Consider the following 26,294-nt stretch of genomic DNA (forward strand, 5'->3'; position numbering starts at 1 on the left):
TATTATGATCGACCTTCAGAATCCACCCATTTCAATTCAATTTACTGAGTATTAACGGAGAATATTTAAGAATATTTAAGAACCCGGGTTTTTAATTTGCCCGTACAGGTCCGACAGCACCAACCCATTTTACCAACACTCGAATTTTGACAATGGAAGGAAATTTTCAATAAAGAAATGATAAATTTTATACCGAACACATCTATCGTATTTTGTATCATAAACCGACAACGCAAATGGCGTGATATCTTACATGTACATTTTGAACAGAATACAATAAGTTTCATTTTGATAACTGGTCATCATGGTCATTATTTAGGGGATTATTATTGAAGAATGATTCAATTCAATCTCCTGAGAGAGGATTTTGGGGCGGGTCATGTCTTTTATTGTTTCCTCACAAACCAACCTAATTTGAATATATAATTAATTTTGTACGATATATACACACAGATTTGAAAAAAAAATGTTTCGTGATACATGTATGTTGATATTAAAACATATATATCATTTTTCATTCTTGTTCTATAAGTTAGAAAAGAATATCAAAAATTATAAGAGGTTTGGTATAAGTTTAGGAGTAAGGGTTTGAACGGAAACCCGCTGAGAAAATTGCGTTTAAAGAGGTTCGCTCCTCAGCTTTTGAGCATGTTTTTGGTTCGATCTCTATTTAAAAAAAAAATCTGCATAATATTTTAGTTCTTACAATAAATTTGAGTCTACAATGCCAATTAAACTATATTCAATTAAAATTCCAAGATTATATTCCATACCAAAGGCATTAGAAAAATTTTCTGACGGAATTTTTTTTTTTTTTTTTTTTTTTTTTTTAGAAAAGAAAATGATAGATTTTTCTCTTTCGAAGTATTTACACCACTGTTAAGTTTGAATTCCTATTTTTCCATGCAAGTTGCACACAGAGTTATTTTGTGCAGTGAAATGTTTTATGTTGGTCCCAAATTATTTATCAAAATATCTGCCATGAATTCTATTATCATCTTGTGACAAATATAGCAAATTTATTGTGAAAGTCCAGATAAAAAATAGCCTCACTTTATGCTAAAAATTGACACATTTTTAATATATTTTTTTAAATTACATCATAAACCCCCACATTTAATTTTCTTTTCTGAATATATAATATAATTTTAACCATTCTGCTGAAATTCAGCAAAATCTTTATATTCTAAAATGATTGACTGCTTGTTTAATGTTTAACGCCGAGTCGGCAATATTTCAGCCATATTTCGGTGGATAATTCTGTTTATATGATCGGGTTTTGAAAGTTTTGATTTCTTTGGCGGCCCCCGATGAGCCTACTCTTTTTCGAAATCCAGAGAAAAGATCTTTTACGTGCCAAGGGGATTGTAATCCTTGACAAGGGGCACCATTTAATGTCCTATCCGACGGACTTAAAAATACGTAAACTGTTAAAAAATAAATTGAGCTATGTATATTTCTCATCAAAATTGCTTGAACTACTTACTTCTAAATTTTCCTGTAAAAACCAGTTTCATGCAAATATTCTAAAATTGTAATAACATTTGTAAGAAAATTCTTACATCATTCTCACATTAACTAAAAGTTTCCTTTGAATAGGCGAGAAATCGGAACATTCCAAAAGAATATTATTAATAGTTAGCGGACAGTCACAGGATATACATTCTGGCTCAAACCCTCGTTTTAATATTATAAGTATGCATGTTAATTTTTTGAATGACCAATATACGTATTCTTGAAATAATCACTTCGTCTTGACGTTTAAGGTTGAAGTCAAATGATTTATTAACTTTGTTTTCTATAGTATATTTTAAAATGATTTTATTGCTTGTTATTTTTTTAATGCCAGAAAAATGACATTTTCTGAATGCAGAAAGGTCAAATAATTGACTATGCAAAGTAATTTGAAACTTTTTCGTTGTCATAAATTTTAATGTGTTTATTCTGGATAAAATAAGACTTTATGATTTGTTTGGATAAGAAATATTGAAGGAAAAACTTCGAAAAATTGATATATTTGTTAGACATAATTACAGTGCAAAAAGGTCATATAAAATGATCCAAAGTGCCAAAAAAGAGCACTAACACTCATTTTTTGTTTTCATTTTTAATCAAGCTCTATGTGTAGATTAAAAAAATATACTACTTAGTATTCTTAATGCTTTTTGTAACATGATCCAATCTCCTAAATCGCAGTAATTATTGCGTTTAAACAAAAAAAAAAAAAGACTGCGTTTAATCGCAATGTTTATTGCTTTTAAATGCAAAGCACAACTCGTAAAAATGCATACGCCATATTAGTTTTCCTATCTCCGATATACGCAATGGGGTATACTTTTCGCATTTGTTACACCTGACTGCTTTCTTGTCAGGGGTATACCTGCGTGGAATGTACGACAAGTGTTCCTGTTGGTTATGTTACATTACCTTTGTTTACATTTTATTGCAGTTTACGTGTATTAGTGTTTGTTTTGCACTGACCTTTGCAACTGATGTTAGTTTCTTTAGTAACTTTTTTTCTGCCGTGGAAGAAGCACAGTTACTTTTGTCGCTACCCGAGAGTTTTACAATAGCTATGTAGAATACAATTCGTCCGTCACCGATGAAAACTGATGCAAAGTAATATGGCAGACAAACCTAGATTTCTACCTTTTACGAATCGTGTTCAGCTTTAACTTATAAACCATATCAAAAAAAGGAATTTTCTGGATTGCCGTACTAGCCGGTTACATGTACCGACTGCGGTCCAAACGTACATTGTATCAGGATATATCAGTATATCATTACAACACTATATAAGCATCAAAAGAATTCTTGAAAATTTACAAAACATTGACTTTTTATGAAATATTTGTAATGTGTAAGGATATTATTTCGAACAATGGGGGATGCAGTTGGGAACACATAATTTTGGCTTAAAGATTCTCAATCCTCATGCTTTTTCGGATACTTGCAGTTTCGGCACAAGATACAGATCATCGTGTAAGATCTCATGGACGGCAAAATCAGACTTCCGCGTATATTCCAAGTCATTAACATGTTTCTATTAATCGCATTTCAACATAATTTACTTTAAACATTTTAGCATAATGACAGTTTTTTCCTTTACATGTATATATATATCAACGTATCTTTAAAAATATACATATTAGGGATGTTAATTTACTCGGGTAGCCTAATAGAATAACCGGGGTCTTTAGTCAAGCGATAATCGAGTGCTCATTAAAATAATTTTTGTCTTATCTGTTTATCTGTACTTTCTTGTCAAAATGCTTGTACACTCAATATTAAAAGCAAGCCACTGTCACACCTATAATTTATGCTTCTGTATATTAATTAAAATTAAAATCTCTACCGCATATCTTGTCTTTAAGGTCACTTTATCAAATACTAACTATGGCGTGTAATTCCTTCTCCAGATGCTAATACATGTATAAGTAATTGAACGATCAATCGTGTCTATAATTCCAACTCATTTATTGATCCGCTTGACAGTGGAACAGTTAGACTGTTCTTTTCATCAAAATTTAAGAAAAGCCTGTGATAAATCTTAATTATGCAAGTTTTGTGTGAACAAATGTGTTAAATTAATTCCATGGTGGAATTTGATGTTCACCATGGAATTAATTTAATTAGACATTAAGTATGTAATCATTCTAGTTAAAAATAATTCGGTTCGGAAATCAAAGGGTCTAAGCTTTGATAACAACCGAAGATAAAAAAAAAAGCGATTTATAAATGAATTTAGATTACAATAGCACATTTTTAACGAGTAACCGAGTAAAAAATATTTAGTCGATAGTCTTTATGACCGAAAGATAGTCGAGTACTCGATGACATCCCTAGTACATATAATAAACTAATTATGTTCTATCTTTATGTAGTCTACCAACTTATGTTCCAAGTTTTATTAAAACTAGCTGCAGATCAGTAGCTCGCTGCTCTGAAAAAAATTGTGATGGATGACCAGAGAGCTACAGTGCCACCCATAGAAAAAACTGTATATTTATTGCGCACAAAAAGTTGCGCTCAAGTTTGGATTAATTTCTCCAAATTCTTACCTCAACTGCAGAAAAGCTCGATATTAAAATATTCCTTTGATTTCTATCAACTACTCTCATATTTGATATCTGCACGAAGCGCGTTGGATTGAATTATCTTGCCGTCCAAAATGGTACATAGGCAAAATTTTCGACGGTTTCAATTTCAGACCCAGGAGGGATATTTACAATGGCTATAAGGAATGTTTTGTTGTTGAAATAGTAAAAGAATATGTTAGAAACACATGGTTAGTAATATTTTGAGATGGCACTTTGAAAAACACGGAGAAATTAATAGAGAAAAAGCGTAATTTTCTGTGCGCAATAAATATACACTTTTTTCAATGGGTGGCACTGTAGCTTTCCGGTCTGTCAATATTTTTTTTCCGGAGGGCTACAGTTCTGCAGCTATATTAAAACTGGACGAAAAGTGTAGAAAACGTAGCACTTCGAAAATATATTTACAGACAAAAAGACAAACAAAAGAACGGCTATCCCAGATCTAAATCACATAAGCTAAACATATGCAATATTTCTTCATTGAATATTAATACAGTAGTCAATGAAGACCTATCATTAAGAACACATTTTATATCGAGTAAAGTTTCCAGTTTAATTTTATTGCCGAATATGAAAAGTATAGAACACCGGAAAATAAAAGTTCAAGATTTTCAATAATATCGGAAATGAAATGCAGCCCGTGAGACACAGTTAAATTATTTTAACTACATAATTTATTTACCTTTTTCGTGGTCTATTAACCTTTTCTTAAGAATCCGGCATCGTTTCCCATAAGTTCCCCTTTGTATTACATGGCGCGTTCGGTACAGTGTGGTTATTTTCACTATGTGAAACCAACATTATTTTCACAATGTGAAAGGTTCCTTCTGAGGGTTCCAAAAAATCACTCTCATTCAATAAATGTTACAGTATTTCACTGTTGAAAATATAACAAACTATATTATTATTTAAATATTCTATGTTGCTGTAACTCTAACTTAAATATGAGGTACACTACTATTAATGTTTATTAATCAAGTTATTATTGTTTTAATCCTTTACAGAAATGGGTAAATAATGATAAAATTAATCTATGATTACCAAAATCAAGATTCAATGAATTTACTCCACATATCTGTACATAAATGTTGAAAAGGGGGGGGGGGGGGGGCATTCCCTACATGAAATTCTGTTTCTTGTATTTATTGATTTGACGGTGCTTAAAAAGTCTATAATATGTTATTCGTGATGCGTTTCTGTAATTGAAGGTATGCAGCTCATAAAAGAAAATTGGAATGGACGAGTACGATATATCCTTTTTCAGATCATTTTTCCATTACAAACCTGGCGAAGACGCAGTCATTAAGTGGAAGGGGTGGGGTGGGGGTGTCAACTGAGTTAAATATTTGAGAAGCAAATAAAGTAACAGTTTGTTTTACAATTTGAAACCTACTACGAGCATTTCTTAGTTAACATGTTACTATATCTTCTTTTGTACAACTCTACCCGAAATGTAGGTGTGGGCACAAAAATTCCTTGCCCTCTCAAAAAAAAAAAAAAAAAAAAAAAAAAAAAAAAAGATAGGACACTAACCTCAGCCGCCCTTCCCCCGTGATTACGCTTATGCTTGCAGCTAAGTAAGTTTTGTAACTTTATATTTCCTGATAATTGTTTAATGATATGATTTTACAGTAGTGAATTGCTGTGTAAATACATTGCTTAATGTTTGTTTGTTAATTTGTATCGCTTCCCAACTTCTAGTTATTCACAGTGGGGTGCCGTCTGGTAGGGGGAGTTTGGTAGCCAGCATCTCTATTAATCCGCAGTATATAACTGTCATTGAGGGGATGACCAGTATAAATAGGGTTCAATTGGTTAATTGCTCTGTAGACGTGTTGATTATTTTGAAGATGTCGGAGGCACAAATAAGACGGGCTAGAGAGGATTTGGTAATTAAACATTTATTATAGTTTGGTTAGGATTTACCAAGTGGCACCTGATATTTCACCGAAATCCTTGGTAAAATTATTGCACACCAAGGGCTTTTGGAGAAATTATTTGTGATAGCCTAAATTATTAAACGGCTATTACTTCTCTTATTTCTGGGAATTAACACCAGCACCAATTTTACACAGAAATATTTACCAAGGTGTTGTGTATTGGTGACTTGGTTAATTTTGGTAAACACCGAGCCGCACCGAAATATTTACCAAGGTGTAGCTCTGGTGATTGATTAATTAGGGAATTGAATAAAAAATAAAATATTCATTGGTAATAACATATAACTTTGGAAATTATTAGGTTAGTGAGGTGAATAAAAAAAGTTGGGGTGAATTAATCTCATTATGTTCATAAGTTTCTTTATTTTCTTTAAACTGTAAATAAATGGTAGAATAAAATTGATTTTATTTCTTAAAGAAAAGTAAAGGTTTATCTATTAATACAAGGATTACTTTATCAAATTCATACATTGGGATTTATATCTTGGGATTTACTAGTGCAGTGGATTATAGTTTGCGTTACAGTGTGTGATTCAGTATGGAGTATTAAATAATTTTCACAATAAAAACCACGTTCCCTATAAAAATTGTGTTGACGAGTTCCACTCGCGTCAAAGTGTAAACAGGATATTTTATAAATATTGTTGCGTATGCATACATGTTTTATTTCTGCTTAAGATGGGTTCAGTTATTTAAACAAATTTTATTAATAACTGAATATACAAATTAAGTGTATCTTCATTTTCAAACTTCAGAATAATGTCATCTTGACATATTATATTTAGTGTTTGTGCATCAGATTCCCAAACCTAAAAATATCTTCAGAAACTTTTATGTTATCCATATGCTCTGTAGGGCTACTTGTTGATATGAAAGTTCAGATCAAAAGATTACGCTCCCAGAGAGGGAATTGATCCATTGAAGCTTCTTAATGAAGCGTGAACCCTCCCGAAATTACCTACATCCGATACAGAATTAGTGGTGTTCAACAATAATTCTGTTGGATAACGTTTTAACTTGAAATACAAGGCAACTTTCAAACACTTACACACTATAAAATGTGTATACATATTATTGACGTGTAATTCATACAGACTTGTTAAGTAGGCATATTTCAATAAGCTACTGTTAAGTTCATAAATCAAATTTTCTCGGTGTACATCAATGCATGTGAGTATACACGAAAATCGTATTCAAATCGAGAATCAAGTATTAAGATTTCATAAGATTGCATGTTCACTAAATGACAAATCTTTTTTTTTTCAAGCACAAGTGTCATTTTTAACTCCGTGGAAGCAGCTGCAATAAAAATGCCATATTGCATGTAAAACGTGTATTCGGGTTGTTCTTATGAGGATGATTAACATGATTAAGAGATATAGATTCTTTAAAAAAAATAAAAGAATCTCTCTTTCTCCGACCCCAGTAAAACATTCTTTAAAACGATATTTTTGGTGATAAAATATGTAGAAGTTCGCTGCACTTAAATTGTATTATCACATTATGACATTATGTGCCGATATGTATGCATGGACCATTCCATCGTCCATTCTTCATAAAGGGAAAAAAGTATCAATTTGTCGTCGGTGTTAATTTGTATCAATGAACGACATGTACAGTAAGGGTAGCCAGGTACATATTATCGCCGGCGAAAAAATGTACAGGGTGGCGATATTCACTGTCAGATGCATCCCAAGAATTCCGTGCCAATTTAGCTTTGAGCTGAACTCCATAAAAGTGCTACCGGTACTCCCCTAAGAATGATTCGAGAAAAATGATTGCAGTTAGAAGCTTGGAAAAAATAAACTTTTCACAAATATTTCCTTCGAATGTCATTTATAGCATTCATTTCCTTTATTAAATATGGTCAATTATTTTTTTTTACCATGCGTTCTTCTTTTCTTACATGTGGAGTGTATTTCAATTTTATGCAGAATTAATTAAATTAATCTTGGAACATAGCAATTTTTTATTCAAGCCCCAAAATGTTTCTGAATCTAAGGAGAATCCATAGTGTGCAAGTCCTGCTAAAACACCGCAAATTACATGTACTCTACCCTGCATATTTCACTTACCCCTTCAGAAGATCTAGAAGGGAAATGTGGCCTATTCACACCTTTTCTACTACGCATTTAAAGACACATTTCTCAATATTTTTTTTCACAGACACTGTCCTTTCCATCTATGCCCTTAAATCAGCCCATTCCACCCCGTATACATTTCCAGACATTTGTATGGGATAATTGGTACTACTTGCATGGTCAATGTAATGGGCTGTCTATAACATCAAATTAAGGGTTACAGTTTCGAACATTTATTTTCTTTTTTTTATTTTACTTTGTTTATTGTTTACTCGTTTATGTTTATTTTATAATTTTACTCAGTATTATTATTGAGCACGAAGGATATTGAAATCATTACCTCCCCCACCTCCTCCAAAAAATGTTGAAAGGCCTCATATTGTTCTCTGAGAATAAAGTTTTAAAGCTTTAATTTGAAATTTGTAAAAGTTTTGCATCCTTTCCTCAAAACTGCTGACATCATTTGCCTCGCACCACTCTCATGGGTAATATAAAGATTAGCGATAATTGCACTTCGATTCAGTTCAGCCTAAAGCTACACCGGAGAAAATCCACAGAATTTCTTCCCTCAGATCAGCAATCACGATCCACACTCACTAGCGGCCGACATCGGCATTATCCAGTACTACATATATATGATTGTGGGTCACGTGAAAATGCAATAGTCGGGCAGTAAGTTATTGGATGCAAGTGAAAAGAAAAAGCATGCGTATTTCAGAATTTTAAAAGATTTTGAAAGAGTTATTCTATGAAAACTTTGATAACCTACTGTAGCCCCACCCTTCTCCCCGAGGGGGATGATCTAAAAGAACTGAATTACACTTTATAAGAAAGCTTTCATATGAATTTTGACTCTTCTTACAAAGTGGTTCTTGAGAAAAAAAATTTAAAAGATGTCACTAAATTTCCACTAATTCATAACTATACTACCCTTGAAAGAGGGCATGGTCCTTCATTTGAAAAAAAACTTGAATTTCTTTTATCCACGGATGCTTTGTGGCAAGTTTGGTTGAAATTGGCCCAGAAGTAGATCTACTTATAATAAGAAGAAGCTGAAAATGTAAAAAGTTAACAGAATGATGACAGACAAAATGTGATCAGAAAAGCTAACGAGCTTTCAGCTCAGTTGAGCAAAAAATGTTAACCCCAACACCAATTATATCGGCACATGAATAAGAATCACGCAAAAAATAATTTCCAATAATCATTACTACTGAAAAAAATCTATTTCCAAGTATATATAACGAGGAAAAAGGATAGACTGATTTATCAGATATCTCAAGAAATACGGTATCTTGACATATCATAGTGATGTACACCAATCCTGGACACAATTTTCTGACCAAAACTTTTTTCCTACATTATTGCGAGTTATGCTAAATAAATACAGCTTGTTTACTTATTTATCTGCCTTACACTTTGCCTATCCTTCTGTGTGTGTGTCAATCTCTCTCTCTCTCTCTCTCTCTCTCTCTCTCTCTCTCTTCACGACCTTAGTAAATACTCTTTAACACAATATATCGGCGACAAAGTGTGCATATGTTCACAGTACATGTTGTCACCGACGACAGAATGTGCTCGACACATTCCGGCCCAAACGTTTCTAAGGTCGACTTTAAATTCAAGGTAATACGAAATTGACCAAGCTGTTAGAATAATTTGACAGTATTGAATATTGATTTTATGTTCTCTTTTTTAATTGAATTGTATTCTTACCAATAAAAAGTGTTTGTGATTTGTACAGTTAATGTTACATTGACGTTGAATAATATGCTGTTGGGGTGTAATCAGGACAAGCTAATTCAGAGAATCTGTGTTCCCCGCTTAAGGGAAAAAAAGAAGAAGAGCATGCAGTGATCGGGGGGGGGGGGGCGGGGCGGGTCCGAGGGGGGACACTTTAAGAAGGGCGGGCGGAGCCATGGGGAGTTAAGGTTAAAATTTAATTGCAAAAACAGCTTCTTGGGATATCGCCCGGAAATGAAAGTTTCACACACAGTCACACACACAGAATGTATGAATTTACGACTTTGACCTTTGACCTTTTGACCTCAAAATCAATAGGGGTCTTTCTTAAGCCATAGGGAGTTGTGGTATAAAATTTCATTGCAAAATCCCAAAGGCTTCTCGAGATATCGCGCGGAAACGAAAGTGTTAAAACAGAATTTATGAATTTACTACCTTGACCTTTGATCTTTTGACCTCAAAATTTACATGATTCTTACGCCATGGGAAGTTGCTGTGTAAAATTTCATTGCAAAAGTCCAAAAGCTTCTCGAGATATCGCGCGGAAACGAAAATATTACAGACAGACAGAAATGCATGTGTACAGACGGACTGCCCTACGGACGGACGGACGGACCGAAAATAATATCCCCCACTTTCAGTAAAAGCGGGGGACAAAAGTTCAGTCTTATGATCTACACATCTATTATTAAACTTTAATATTGGCTTGATCAGTGACCTCAGAATAAAGGGATGGTTATTCACATACCGCAGTGGATGTGATCTTTCTAAGATCATATGAATCAGCAACCCCACCCCAACCCACCAACACTTAATTCTCTATAAGTTACTTGTATCATAGATATTCCCTGTCTAAATTGGTGAATACACGTATATTAGATATTTCTTCTATACTTCATACAATTTACAAAGCTTTAACATTTTTTTTCAATAATCAAGATTCCGAGCTTATAATTAGAACAGCAAATTAAGTATATACACTGTACCTATATGGTATTTAGAATTGTTGATTAGATAAAAAGAAGTGTAAACTTTCCGTGTAAGTCGATCACTTAAAATACATATGCTTAGGCGAGTTATACATATACATGTACGTGTGAATATAACGAGTTTTCCAGACGGTGAGTCGATTCTGACTGGGGTGCATAGTCCTAGGAGCGAGTTGTCTTAGCGATCTGTCAAGCGCTCAGGTGCATGTGCAAGCTGCATTGCATCCGGTTTTAATTCGCTTATATATTTTCTGCCTGAAGCTTAGAACCCTCCACGCAATAAAGAAAAGTTACACTTGCTAAACTCATGAATTCTTAAAAGTTTTGGGATTATATCTCATCAGTACTTTCTATGCCCCAGAAGGTCGAAGATCTGGGCATAATGTTTTTGTCCACCTTTCTGTCTGCGAAAACTTCAATTTTTGAACTATATTTAGTAAACTTGAAGTTTGGAATTAATATTTTAATATTAATGCCCTGTTTTAAATTCTATCGGGAAAAAAAATCTGCATTTTTAAAAATAAATGCTAAAATTTTTAAGAACAAACGGAATGGCATACAAGGTCATGTCACATGGCATACAAAGTCATGTCATAAAACAAAATCTTTATTTTTTTTCATGATGATGATGATGCATATTTTGTATCATTTTATCGATCCTTAATAATTTAGTAGTCCATCCTATGCACAGTTACATCTGTACATAGGTATACAAGTACATAAAATTGTAACAGATTCTCGATCTCCCTTTCTCTCTTCTTCCTTACTGGAAAATTAAATTTGTATCAAAACCAAGGGGGGGGGGGATGGTGTAAATATTCCAAAATAAATATTTTCTCTCCATTCATTTACAAAAACATTTATTTCTTTTCTCAGACTTTGAATTTTGGAATTTGATCAGTTGGTATGTTGTAAGTAGTTAGTATTTTTATTATATGATTGAATAATTCCCATCTCTCTGATTGGCTGAGATCCAATAATGTTAGAAAAATACTGTTATATTGACCTGCACGTGACCTTCCAGGTCAATATAAGTAATTATTTATTCTTCATTGGACCAATAGATAGGGAAATTCCAAATTGATGCAAATAGTTTTGGAAAGTTATTTCACTTGCACCTGACTTCCACTCATATGAGGTCGAGGAATCTACCATATATGGATATTGTCGTCATTGCGCACAGAGGTGCTTACAGCGAGCAATCGTCCAATCCAATGAATGAGCCGAAAAGCATGATGGTCTACTACTGTTTATATTTTACTACAAACACGTGGGTCAGTCAAATTTAGGACGCGATTTCAAATGACTGCGGGAAAGTCAACTAATAATTATTTCTAATGTTTTTGTGAAAAACACGAAGAATAGGTTCTAATTAAGATTTTCCATGCTCACATTAACAAACAAAGTCAATTTTCCGTGTTAAATAGTACATTGAAATATCGCTCACAAAGTCTTCACACGTAAATAAGAGTTTTTATAACTTGATATTCGTAAATTTGCCATGCTACTGGTGTTATTCGTTGTTACTTTGTTATTTGTTTACTAGAAATTAAAAGTTAATTCAGTTATTCAGTTATAAAAAAAAAACATAAGTCTATTGCTGTACGTTTTTTTAATTCTCATGTACATTGATCCTAGAACGTGTATATTGAGTAGCATACATGTATATATCGAAGTTGTATACGTAGTAAACAATGACAATACGTGAGTACACCTCAGAGTCGATTTGTTTTGGACCAGGTGATAGTACAGCACGGGAAAAACTGCCAGGCTATTGTCAACAAACGGACTTATACAATGGAGTAGAGAAAACCCAGATTTTACCGTTGTAAAACATTTGTATGTAAATGTGAGTATGGAACTAGTAGATAATGATGTACATATTATATTAAGTGTGTAAAATTCTTGGAAAAATGCATCATGTCTTTCCGAGAGCGATTTCAAAAACTGGCCTTTACGAAACGTACATGTAGTATTTTTTGTAGTAACCCATAATGCAACTCATGTAGCTGATTGGTCAGTTTGCCAGTCAGTTGGGTGCCTCATTTAGCATGTAAATTTATCCTGACGTCACAGAAAATAGTTTCCTCGACTTAAGGCACATAGATTATTGGGTGAGGCTTGGGAGTGGGGGCTGCAGGTGGCCTGCCCCTCTCCCCACCTTTTGAGAATGTAAATTTTTAATTTAAATTTTAAGGATGAAAAATTGCAATGAAAGCTCCCCTCTCCCCTCGTTTATGGACCTTTACATCCCACCAAATAAAATTTTGAGTTGGGAGAATTTTTTTTTTTTGGGGGGGGGGGGAGGGGGGCTAGTCAAAAATTTGTTTTCAGGTAAGTTGCCATTTTTTTCTTTTAATATCCCCTTTTTCAAAATCAATCCTATATATGTACTTGACATTTATTTTTTCTACATTGCACCTAAACTAGAATTAAAAATTCCAAAATAATACATTTGGTTGTTTTTTAACCCCTCATTTTCTCTCATTATGTTTGGCTAGTACTTCAGTAGATGTGAACAAGTAAGATGGCATGGATTGCTTAATAAGTGTGTGTCATTTAATCATTGAATCATATAATAAAGCAATTATTGCTGGGTTTTTTTCGGTCAATACGATGATTTAGACACCTTCGAAGTACAATATTCACCTCGCCCTTATTGTCAGGTCTTTGTTTTTATACTTACTACGGATAACTCTTTTCTACAAGGTCCCTAAAAGTTAATGTAATTTTTCATTTAAGTTATCTTATTTTTTGAAACCGATCTATGAACTGCCGGTCAATAAACTGTGATCTATTGGACCAACTGTCGGTCAATAGACTGCGATCTATTGGACCGCAACGAATTTCGGAAAAACCGATCTGGGTTTCGAATTTATATGTAACATTGCGCAGACGTCAATGGTAAACAATAATTTGAAACAATGCTATAAATAATGAAAATGGAATTAGCTAACAAAATAATAATTTAATGCCTGAGCAATTAATAGACGAGAATATTTTTCCCGAGGTGCAGGGAGCAGCTCAGTGTATTCTATTGCCCTCGGCTGTTGGCCTCGGGCAATAGAACACACTGAGGCAGAGCTGCTCCGTGCACCTCGGGAAAATATTCTGGTCTATTGACTGCTCAGGCATTAAGGTAGATCGCGGGTTTACTGTGTCTGAAAACATACGCTGAAAATTTGTCAGCTAAATCCTTTCGTTTCAAATTTTTCTTTCTGAAATTTTTTTGAGATTCGTCTGCGTGGTTATGTTGTAATTGTATTTCAAATGCACTAATGTTGATGAGAACAGGTGACACTATTTCAATGAAATTTGATGTAAAATATGCCTTTCACGCCGTTATATGCATTTCAAAACCATGCTCATAATATTAAAATGAAGCAGACGAATTTTATATTACTCAACACAATAAATGTGGAGTAAATTTAGAATCGATCTATTAAAAAAAAATTAATATGTACTCTAGCTCAATTTCTCGAAAAAAGAACTTTAAAGTTTTACAATTTTCCATCAAACATTGTATTTTCATCACGACGTTATATTACGTTAGTGCGACATCATTATTTTCGTATACCTGCGTGACCAGAAAAAAATATTAATTAATCAACAATTCACTCAAAATAAAGCATGTTATCCGTAAATTCAATTTTTATTGATTGATGATAATGTTCATGTAAAAGTTGCCATACTTTACCCACAGCGTGGCACTATTTCAATGAAACACAGGAGAGAAGTCATATGATTTTTTTCCCTCAATAAACTCAAGCAATGCGGAAAAATTCTACAAAAAAGGACGTCTTATCCAAGGGGAAATTTGGCCAATTTTGATCAGTTTAGCATGTTTGTTTTCAGCTTATGACTTCTAAATAAATCAAGTATTACAGTGGCGGATCCAGAAATTACAGAATGAGAGGGACAACTCTTGCCTTGACCCCACCCACCCACCCACACAACACTATCAGCAGGTCTACATGTAATGCGAATCACTATTGGATGACATACAAGAATAGATGGCAATTTAGAACGTACATATATTTTATTTCATGATGTTAACTACTTTTATTTCTTTTTTAGAATCGATTTCTACATATGATTAAAAACAAAATCAGCCTTTGTATTGTATCAACATAATGACATCTTAGAAGGGTACACATACATATATCATGTGAAGGACTACATGTAAAAGACTGCCTTGACCTCAACATTGCTGACACGCCATTCCGGGGGTAAGGGGGGGGGGTGTTGTTCAAGCTTCCACTTTGGGAATTTTAATCTGTATTAAACTGATCTGAAATAAACTAAATCAAATAACATAATTCACGAAACTGTGCCAGTTTGGTGTTGATGTCAAAGCAACAGTCCTTTGCCATTTGTGTTGTGGCGTGTTCCTGTGGACACGGAATTCGTTTTGTCGCACTTACTGATATTCTATATAGAGAATGGATGCCAATCCGTATTTTATTTTCACCAGTGCAAGGAAAGAGATGTAAAGGTTAATTGAAAAATACACACTCTTTCAATCCCTCTGCAACAATTTCAAGTCAACTTCTCGCCTCCCTGCCTCCCATGAATTTTCGTCCGTGCAGTATTTTGCAAGTGCGGGGGCATCTTCCGACTTTTCTTTGTGTTGTGTTTTTTGTTTTAAAAACCAAGTTATTCAAGCTTGCTATTCTTTCCTGTTACACAAACTTTCCTTTATGTTCATTGCGAAAAGGTTTTGATGGTCTGTTGATTGTGACGCAATTTTCTTTTTAAAAATGATGTAATTTTTTAATTCCGCAAAAATGAATTGAATGACAATTATATATGCAAAGAATGAGGAATTATTGCGTTTTACTTTGATAAACAGAATTAGTTTTAGCCCCTGAATTTTCCAACATAAAGAACACTCTTATTTTAGTTAATGATCCATCCTTTAGCTATAATTATAAATGAATAAATATTTTTACAGACTACACAAGCTTTACTGTATGTTTCATTTAATACCGTATACTGCTGAAGATATTTTTTGCTTGTTTGTAGTTTGATACGTAAATGCGATAGGCTTTCTACGTCGAATCCTATTGTGACGTCAGCAAACCCGCGATCTACCTTAAATAATTGTATAGCATAGGCGTCAAAAGAAAATTAAAGTGAGGGGCTAATTGAAAGTGTGTGTGTGTGGGGGGGGGGGGCTAAATCTTAAAAAAAAATGTAAGCCCCAATTTTAACGCCTATATTATGTATATCTTAGCAAAAAAGTGGGAGGTTAAGCCCCCCTAGCCCCCCCCCCCCCCCGGTTCCGACGCCTATTTATAATTTATAATGTGGACCGAGGCACTTCCTGGTATCGAAGATGTCGAGTGTCATCCCTTGTTTTTTATGTACATTGAAATATGATTTTAAAAAAAAACTGTGGATTTCAGTGATTTCCGATTTTTAATATAATTAGTGAATTTAAACACTCAATACACTATCCCGAAACAAAGCCTTTTTGACTGGAAGCAATGTATCTCTATAATATAAGTTACTAAGAAAAATGATCGAGTGCGAGAAGTTTCTTGGTGCAAAACTTTCCATTGATTAAGAACCGCTGTGTTTATGTCTTACAAAACAAATATATCTGGTCAGATGCTGAAGACTTGTAAGTGTCAGATCAACATGCGTATATATTTCTTAATCCAACATCATGACCCACCCTTTTATTTTAAGATAAATTTTAGAGACATTTTATGTCATTAATTGATCTATTCTTAATTAGCTAGTTTATATAATTCAATATTTAGGTACAATGTATGTATGATATAATTGTGGGTCATTAATTTGTATATATATAATGTTGCGGGATCAATGTACAGTACGAGTATATTGTTGTGGGATAGTATATAAGTATAAAGATATACGTATATATCCAAAAAAGTAAAAGAACATTGTTGGATATATACTGGGTTTAGGCAGTTTACGCTTTATAAACCGCGAAGTGGTCACCTTTTCAAACCTTCAGGGACCATTCAATCGACTGAATGGCAGAGGTTCATCCCGTGGGAGGATTAAAGCAAATACTCGAGACTATTTAGCGAAGAAAATGGTTAGTGATTGTCCTATTTTGAATTACTTGTTTTATTCAATACGTTTTAGACGTAATTTTTTTTGTTCCCAAATCTTTTATCTCTTTCTCTCACATAAATGTGTTAATATTATAAACACATATATTACATAAATATGTCTATATATCTATATCAAGGTTCTACATGTAATGCATGTATCGGATAATTATGGGTCATTTATATGTACATATATATAGATATAGAATATTGCGGGATCAAATTACAGGCAACTATACATCATTCTGGGTCAATATATTGATATAAAGAACATCGTGGGATATGTACAGTTGTACTTGTCTATCTATAAAATATTAAAATCACTGTTGATTTGATTACACTTCCCTAAAATCTTAACGCGTAATAATTTTTTTCTGAATAATCCTTGAGTTGTGAATGATTTTCTGCGACTTCATACTGACATATTCCTTTATTACTTAAACTTCACCGTTTACATCAGGGTAACGCGCCTTCTTTATAGTAACATTTTAAAGTCATTATATCTTATGAAATGATATACTTGAAGCTTTCTTTCATATCTGAATAATTATATAGACTTTAGGAAGAACACAATTATAGAACGATTAAAACTTATAAAATTATTTAACCTTATTTTTTCTAGATTTATACAATGTATTACATTAAAAGCAAAAGCTCATGCATGGCATGACATACATGTAAATAAATAATGCGTTACAATCTGATAATGATTCACTGCAATTAGGCTATAAAATCTAACTGCTTCCCATAATCCCTCCAATACTCATGGGGAAGTATATAAAAAATTGTGGGTCACGCGCGAAATTCTGCCAATCCACAGAGTGGTAAGATTTCATATATATATAATTGCATTGTGGGTCATTTTTTGAGTGTGTAATTATGGGTCAAAAAAATTTTTTTTGTAAAAAATGAAAATAGTAACTATATTATTGTCATAAACAAATTTTTAGGCACATGGTTTGTGGGTCAATATATAATGACCCATAAACCATCCATGATACCCACAACGTGAGTGAAAAAGACACAAAATATCCCACAATCCGCATGGCACAAAACTATATATATATATATATATATATATATATATATATATATATATATATGTACTTTCTTTATATTATCTTTCTTTCCTATAATACGGTACTTTGCCAGATCAACGACATGACATAAAAAGGCAACGGAAACATCCGACGTTTTCCAAAATGATATGTTTCAAATTAGTCCAAGGAACAACTAACTAAATAAAACACGAAAATTTTCAATTTTATACGAACGAATTACTTTTCAAAATTTATTTAATGCTACCTGATTTACATATATCTAAATTACTTTCGAAAGAATGTTATTTAATCCTTTACTGCTACCCTAAAAATACATGAAACATGTAACTATGCTGAAAAAGTTTTGTGTTGACTAATTTTCCAAATCGATCTAGTTATATCATAAATATATAACAGCTTAAAAATTGGTTTTAAAAGAAAACTATGCGATTTCTGGAAAAATGAAATATATTGCCAGCACCTCTTGCACTACACACCATTTATTTCCGGCTAAATAAAATATTAAATTCATACATATTCTGCAGACCCCAGGATATCATTATCCGCACGTGGGACGTTTGCACTCGATTTAATGCTTTGCATCAATATAAATCATTATCTTGTAATATGAAGAAATGGTCATTTTTACCTTCTTTGGTGTGTGTATACTATTTCATAGACGAATAACTTTTAAACTTCTGAGACTGTTGCAAATTGTGGTGATTTTTCATAAAGTACAATTATGGACTTTTTCGGCTTCGCCTCGATCAATATTGATATTTTTTTGGTAAATAACAAAATAATCATATTCACTACCGAAGGCTCCATAATTGTGTTATTATATAGTCAAGATTTGAATGAATAAGACATTGAAGGCTGCATGACGATTACATTTTCATTAACGAGCTTTTGTCGTAGAAATATAAAAAAAGGTCCACATTACAACTTATAACACTTGAAGATAATCTTGCGATAACCTTAAAATTTTCCTGCTCAGATACACTCGGAGCTCGTACCTCGCACACTAACCTCGAGGTTTGTATGGCGCGAAGCGGAGTCAGCCGAGGACTGCCGATTGGCATAAGGAATGAATTTAAAAGCTACATAATTTATACGGTAAAAAGTGGGTTGGGGCAGTTTACGCTTTATAAACCGCTTCGCGGTTTATAAAAAAGTGTAAACTGTTCCAACCCACTTTATACCGTATAAATTGGGTAGCTATTAATTTCATTACTTGTAATTTAATTTCCATTCATTTAGTGTAAGAAAAAAGATGATTGCTCTTAAAAATGACTTCAAATTTTACAAAATTTAAATGTAACTCAGGCGGATCGATACGATTTTGACGCAAGTAATTGTGACGTAGGCAACTCAATCTATACGATATAAAGTAAATTTCTCATCCAATCAAATGGCGCGTTAGAATCAGAATTAAATTATTCAGATATACAGCTGGCTCTAGTCGTTGCATCCATATTGTTTTCAACTTTATTTGAGATATTGGTTGTGTCGTCACAACGCCGCTGCACGCGCTCTGATCCTCCGGTGAATACGTCTTCAAATCCAGTGAATATGTAGTATTATGAACTGTTTGCGTTGGTTTAGATTAATATATAGGAATTATTTATAGACTATAATATAATAAACATAAATGTTAATTGATTTATCAAAATATTTTGATATAACTTAGATTTTCACTTTCTTAGTTGTCGAACCGAAGGCAATTTTTAGGTTGTGGTACATTGACTGCTCTAGTAACACCTAATTATATGTGACTGCTCTTGGGAGCTTAAGGTACATGCGTGACTGCGCTAAGGAACTCATGGTACGTGTAGACATGGCATCGTACTTTGGACCTCGTGGTACATGTACATATGTGATTCAACTTCTGGTACGCATTTGACTGCGCTGGGGAACATATATGTAACTGCACTGGGGATTTCATGTCTCCATGCAATCATGACATCTGATAATATGTTTAGAGCACGAACATGTAATATTTATGTGCGGGTTAGTTCCTGTTTAGCATGCCTTTTACAAAAATGTATGCAACAATAGGTGTGGGTTGTGTTGTTATTAAATATAGTCAGGCCAAAATAAAAAAAAATACCTTTATTTCCCCTAACGCGACCGACCCAATTAAATCCCGCCGACTGAATTTTTTTTTTTTTTTTTAATGTTTATCAACTTTTATAAAGTACAATTTCATGAAAACCCATTCTTATCATAAATTCAGAATGTATTTTCAAAGCTGCTGTCAGCAAAAAAAATTATTTACCTACCTACCTACCCAACTTCAAATTTTAGGGTCGGGTTAGTGCATGGAAACAAAGATATTTTTATTGATGGCCTCAGTTATTTCTATTTCTTATCTGTATCAACTTTATCCTGTGTTTCACACCAATTTATTAGACTATCCCTGTAAACGCACTTTGAATCATGTGACAAATTAGGCACGGACCCAGGAATTTTTTCCAGGGGGGGGGGGGGTCCACTCAAGTTTAAAAATTCCAAAACAGAAATTGACAATAAAAAAACAAAATCAAAAAAATCAAAAAAAAAAAAAAAACAAACAAACAAACGTAAAATCCATAATCCATTTCACAAACGAGAAAAAAACCTATTTCTTTGTGGTGGTGGTGGGGTCCAAGTTTTCTGGGGTGGGGGTACTTAACTCATTTTTATTTGCTGCAACATATACTTTTAATAACTCTAAAAATTCCAGGGGGGGGGGGGGTCCGGACTCTCTCCCCTCTTCTAGATCATGCAAATACTTGAAGTACGTCAGAATTATTGTATTGGTGTCGTTTGAGAATCGGAATAAATTCAGTCTATTAGTATTCTTTTTTGGTTGCTTTCACAACAGACAATGAGAAAAAATGACGCAAGGAATACTTACGGGATTATGTTAGAGAAAGAAAAGGAGTATTACGAGTCCTTGACATTTATATTTACCAAAGATTCGTCCGAGTTCTTGACATTTATATTTACCAAAGATTCGTCCTATACAAAATATACTACAGCTTTGACCAACAATCAGGTTGGCTTTATTTATTTATTTTTGGCAACATCAAATGTTTTCTGGAAGGTTAAATTTCTTGGACTCTGCGTAAGGACATTGGCAAGGCACGGTTTTCCTGAGAAAAAAGGTTTAATACATGAGTTTTTTCACTTGTAAAATAGTGATCAAGAGTGATCTCCCGTGTAGAATTCTCTACGCAGTGAACCGTGAAGACCAATAAAGCGTATTCTACAGAGGTAAACAAAAACACTTGTACTTCTTTCAACGGGTAGAATCATCTATATACAACAAGAAAGAAAAGAAGTAATATGCTTTTTGTACATTGTGTTCAGGGGACAAAGAGCCAACAGGTTGTCATTTACCTTAGCTATGCTGGGAAAGGCAAAGATGTGATACAATATGCAGCAGTTGTAAGGAAGACCGGCTGAGAACATTCTTAGGTCGTGTGCAGGAGGCACCATATTTAGTAGCTACAAATAAAATTAAAAATAAATCCATGCCAATATTTTTATGACAATTCGTTTCCTGTAAAGTAAATTACATGTCAGAGAGACTTTTGACCATTATGAATAATGATTGGATGTTAAGGGGAGTAACTCAAAAGTAAAGAATGGTGCCAGTATATCTGTTTATATGTATTTATGTTTATTTTATTTTTTTTTCAGCCAAAATATCTAAATATCAGAGGAAATGAGTATACAATAATGTAAATAATACATAAACCATATGGAAAAATGAGTTTTGGTGAAATCTTATGGTGAAAAATTATGTATGCCCCTTTTATCAACATTTTACATAGGAAATCCATTGAGAATTGTAAAATCATTGATTTGACAAAATCTAAAAAGGAAGGTTGGCTTGATGGGTTTAACGAATTAGAATATAACCTGTTTAGTACCATTACCTTGATCATACCATATTATCACTACACCTGCTCAAGAGTTCCTGAAAAATTCTATACAATAGCCAGGAACCTTGCCAATGTCTTCAGATTTGACACAACTACTATGTCAAGAATAGACCCCAGCATTAAAAAACACTTTGACAAAAACCATATCAAAAAGAATATATCAAATTCACTCCATGCTCTGCAAAAAAAAAACAAAACATAAGTTTGTCATCAAAAGTGATAAAATACATTCAAAAGTCTTTTAACTATATGAGCTCTCAAAACCAGGAAAATCCCACTGGGATCGAGAAAGGCCTTAATGTCCTGGTCCTTCACCCATTCAATGACCATAGCCAGTGCAGCGAAGTATGGTGCCACCACGAAAGAAATTTAAAGAAAAAATACAATTCATTACAGTTGCCCATAACTTTTGATTGGTTGGTACTATGGCATTCATATTTCACATGTGTACTTCTTGTGACAAGACCTTTCTTTTGGAACCAATATATTTTATCTCTTGTCTTCTCTCAAGGAATACACATATGAAATATGAATGACAGACAGGCGGACAACTATATACTCCCAAGTCTTCAATTCAGTTTTCGGCAAAAAATGTCCCTACATCATAACTTTGTATAACTATATTTTGTTGTGGGTCATAGACTATACCGTCATCTGTGAACGAAGGGGTATTCACTTATATTTTCTGAATGTCATGTGTCCCTGTGGCTGCGGTGAACTGCGGAAAGCTTCGCAGCTATGTTAAGGCTGTCCGAAGTCTTAATATGCATTAAAATATACATTTTATTTTGATCTAGATTTTAATTTCATTTTGTATGAATGAATGTATGAATTTGCAGTCAACTTGTGATGAGAGTGTAATCAGGTATTATAATAATGCATTTTTGTGATGTCACATGACTGTTGGATCACGTGACGGACAATTATAAATTCCTAAATGTTGCATAAAAATCGCATCGGCACAAGTGCAGAAGAACATTATTGAGAAAAATTAGTCACATTAAGTTAATTCATCGTGATCTTTGGTACATATAAAGTGCTGGGGGCAAGTCTGAATTTTATTTCTTGAGAAAATATTCCACGAGAAATTCAACTTACCCATATACAAGGGTGTATTTTCCACTCTTTATCGCAATTTATACAAAATAGGATAAATAACATACAATCCCTCGGCAAAATTCAGTTACAGGACATAATTCTTTAGTAGATTCACACAGAATGTCTTCAAATTATCCTAGGCTTCTTAATCACTCGTGCCAGTGAAATATATACATGATTTATAAATGTTAGTTCTGTCCACGGACGTGTAAGGATAACGTTTCAGTCATTTTTTTTTTTTTTTGTTATTGTTTGAACATATGTATATCGGACAAGTTAAATGAATAACGATTTTAAATTGCAAATGTTCAACATCATAACACTTAAGCTTAAAGAACAATCCATACACTTGAATCAAATAACAACGATAAAAAATCTTTACATGTCATGTGAAAGGAATGTAAAAGTCATGTCTCTTTCCCCGTAATGTTAGCTCAAGTATACAATGACTTGACGTCATATGCTAGTGTGGTACCACAGCCCGACTCATCCGTGTGCGACCTATCTAGAATGACATAGATCTCCTGACCTCCGTCTTGCCAGACGTCTTCGACATAACCTGTCATACAATTAGACATAATCTGGAGGGATTAGTCAGGTAATTCATCGACCATTACGACATTGGCGTCGCCAGTATCTGTGGAATCTGCGAAATTACGCTTTTCTTGGTTACCAAATTGCAACAACATAATTTCTTGTGATATCACCGAGCATCTCACGAACCATGTGTTTGCTACTGTTGATGTTTCACAAGGTGGTTCGTAACAAATAAATACAAGTGTATGCGTTTTATAACCATAGTTTTTTAGTATTAATTATATTTTCAGAACATTAATGAATGCATTAATTTTCATATTCGACTATTAACTGCATCAACATTTTAGAAAGAAAAAAGTCACGTGACTTAAATTCCCTCGCTTTTGATATACGGCGCGCATTACGTGTCATATAATTTTAATTGTTTCTCAAATTTTTATATTCCTTGAGTATTTTTTTTTTCTTTTTCTCTGGTTAATTATTTCAACAAAAAAAGGAAAAGAAAATTATCAGCAGTACTATCATTGAGATTGTAAGTTCTGACAATATAGCCCCATACATTGTGTAGGTACTGGGGGCCACTGGCTCTGCTTTTGCTCTAAGCTATCATTCTATTTCCTATCTTGTAAATATTTTGAAAAATAAAATATTTATCATTGATAATGGCTACAAGTAAACCAATCAATCTATGCAACGCCTCAGAGATGGACTTGAAGTCATTGAAGGGCATTGGACAAGCTAAAGCCAAAAGAATTCTTCAACTGAGAGAAACAAAAGAAGACTTTGACTTCAATGATGTTGCTGATGTGACCCAGATTGCATTCTCTCAATGGACAGCATGGAGTGAGGCAGGTGTTGTTACCATCCAGAAGCCCCAGCCAGAGACTTCGGCAAATCAGCCTGAACACACAGCAGAGGATACAAGTGCTGAACAACTGCATCTCACTTTACTGGAGATGAACAAAAGCATTCAAATGCTTTGTGATGAAGTCAACTCCTTAAGGTCACAAGTTGTCCTGAAGTCTGATGTCGATTCTATAGGCCAAGTGTACAACACGCCACCTGTACTGACAAATGAAGTTGATGCAGAGAAAAGTATTGACAAGTCACTGACTCTTACAGCTGACACAGTTCAAACCCCAGACAAGCCGTCAGAAAAAGGGAAGGAACAGAAGCTGATTATAGACAAATTGACATCTGTCATTCCTCCTTCAGGATACATCTCGGATCCTTTTAAAGGGGCCAAACACAAAACAAGCACACCCCTGAATGGAAAGTTAGAGAGTGCTGATTTCCAAGATCTAACACCGATTCAGCTGAGCTCTAAGTTTGAAAAGGACCTCAACTTCCATTCCAAGAAGAAAGGAGGTGGTGAAAAGAAGATTGATGACAAATACATATTAACATCTGCTTTAGGTCCTCATACTTCCCAAGATAAGCCCAACATAATGGGGTCTTCAACTCCTAAGGAACCAAGCAGAGGTAGAAAAACAAAAACAAATAAGAGAAATAGATCCCCATCATCCAGTTCCTCATCAGATGATACAATGTCAAAATGGACTCGTACATCAAGGAGCAGATCCAGAAGCAAGAGCCCACAAGTTCAGGAAATGTCTGTTTTCAAAGGCAGTGAAAGTCCAAATTGGGAATCCTTTATTTACCAATTTGAAAGGGTTGCTGCTCATCGTGGATGGTCATCCAATAAGAAGGCTTTTCGTCTTTTAGATTGTTTAGATGTGGCTCTGGAATATGCAAGGAAAGTAAACAAAAATGGTGACTACAAAGAGCTGAAGCGGCAGTTAAAACAGAGATTCAGCAGAAAGGAAGTACCTATTCTGGCTCGTCGCCAGCTCCCCTTTACCAAGCAACTGGAAAATGAAAATGTGGAAGAATTTGCTCAGCGTGTCTACTTTTTAGCTTTAGATGGTTATGAGAGCTGTGAAGGGAATATGATTGAGGAAATAGCAACAGAAACCTTCCTACGTGGCTGTCGGGATAAAGAAGCTGCTATGAAAGCTATGGATAGAGAACCAACAACACTTCAGAAAGCAGTAAAGTATGTGAAAACAGCCATCGCTAACCATCGTGCTTTATATGGGACCAGAGGAAGCACCAGAGTAGCCACCAATTCTCAACGCCAAGTTTCACTCTCGAGCAGGGAGGGCTCTCCAGCAGGTGAACCTTCTGTTTGTAGGGCTGAAACCAAGCTCTCTAAAGAGAAGGACAGCAACCATTCCTTGGATAAGCAAATTTTACACCTTACAAATTTAGTTGAGAAATTAACCACAATAGTTCACCAATCCTTTGGTAGAAATCAGAGTAGTTCACCTCTATCGAAAGGGCATTTCCTCGAGAGATCTCGAAGTCCAAGTCGATCACCAGCCAGAGGCCAGCGCTTCTCTTCTCCAAACAAAAGAGACCACAATACATCAAGTGAAGTGAAAAGCCCAATGAATGGTGATTTAAACAGAAAAGGATCAAGCCAGTAGGCCAACACTTGACCCCTGATGAAAGTGGCCTAGAAGATAATGTCGTAACTATAAGGAGAACTTTAGGAAAAAGGATCAAACTTAATGTCACCATAGGAGAGAAGCCTATAAATGCAGTTGTTGACACAGCTGCCATGATAACTCTTGTCAATGAGAAAATAATGCCAGACAGTCAAATAGCTACAGCCGAGCTCATAAGGCTAAAAGGGCTAGGTACCGAAATAGTGCATGGTAGATTGCTCAGGAATGTGCCTCTCAA

At 34.1% G+C, this 26,294-nt stretch overlaps 1 protein-coding gene across 1 annotated transcript in view; it reads right to left on the reverse strand.

The window, feature by feature from the left end:
- LOC133172345 (lipopolysaccharide-binding protein-like) overlaps positions 1-23,227 on the reverse strand; it is a 56,653-nt gene extending 33,426 nt beyond the window's left edge. The window contains exons 1-2 of the mRNA XM_061307210.1: positions 23,010-23,227; positions 21,364-21,471 (exon numbers count right to left, since the gene is read on the reverse strand). Of these exons, the coding sequence (XP_061163194.1) occupies positions 21,364-21,471; positions 23,010-23,072 (171 nt within the window). The 5' untranslated portion in view covers positions 23,073-23,227. The remainder of the gene's footprint in view (positions 1-21,363; positions 21,472-23,009) is intronic.
- Positions 23,228-26,294: the final 3,067 nt, after the last annotated feature.

The sequence above is a fragment of the Saccostrea echinata genome, unplaced genomic scaffold (genome assembly GCF_033153115.1).
Source record: "Saccostrea echinata isolate AGI-Se365-2 ecotype Australia unplaced genomic scaffold, CSIRO_AGI_Sech_v1 ptg000054l, whole genome shotgun sequence".
Taxonomy (NCBI): domain Eukaryota; kingdom Metazoa; phylum Mollusca; class Bivalvia; order Ostreida; family Ostreidae; genus Saccostrea; species Saccostrea echinata.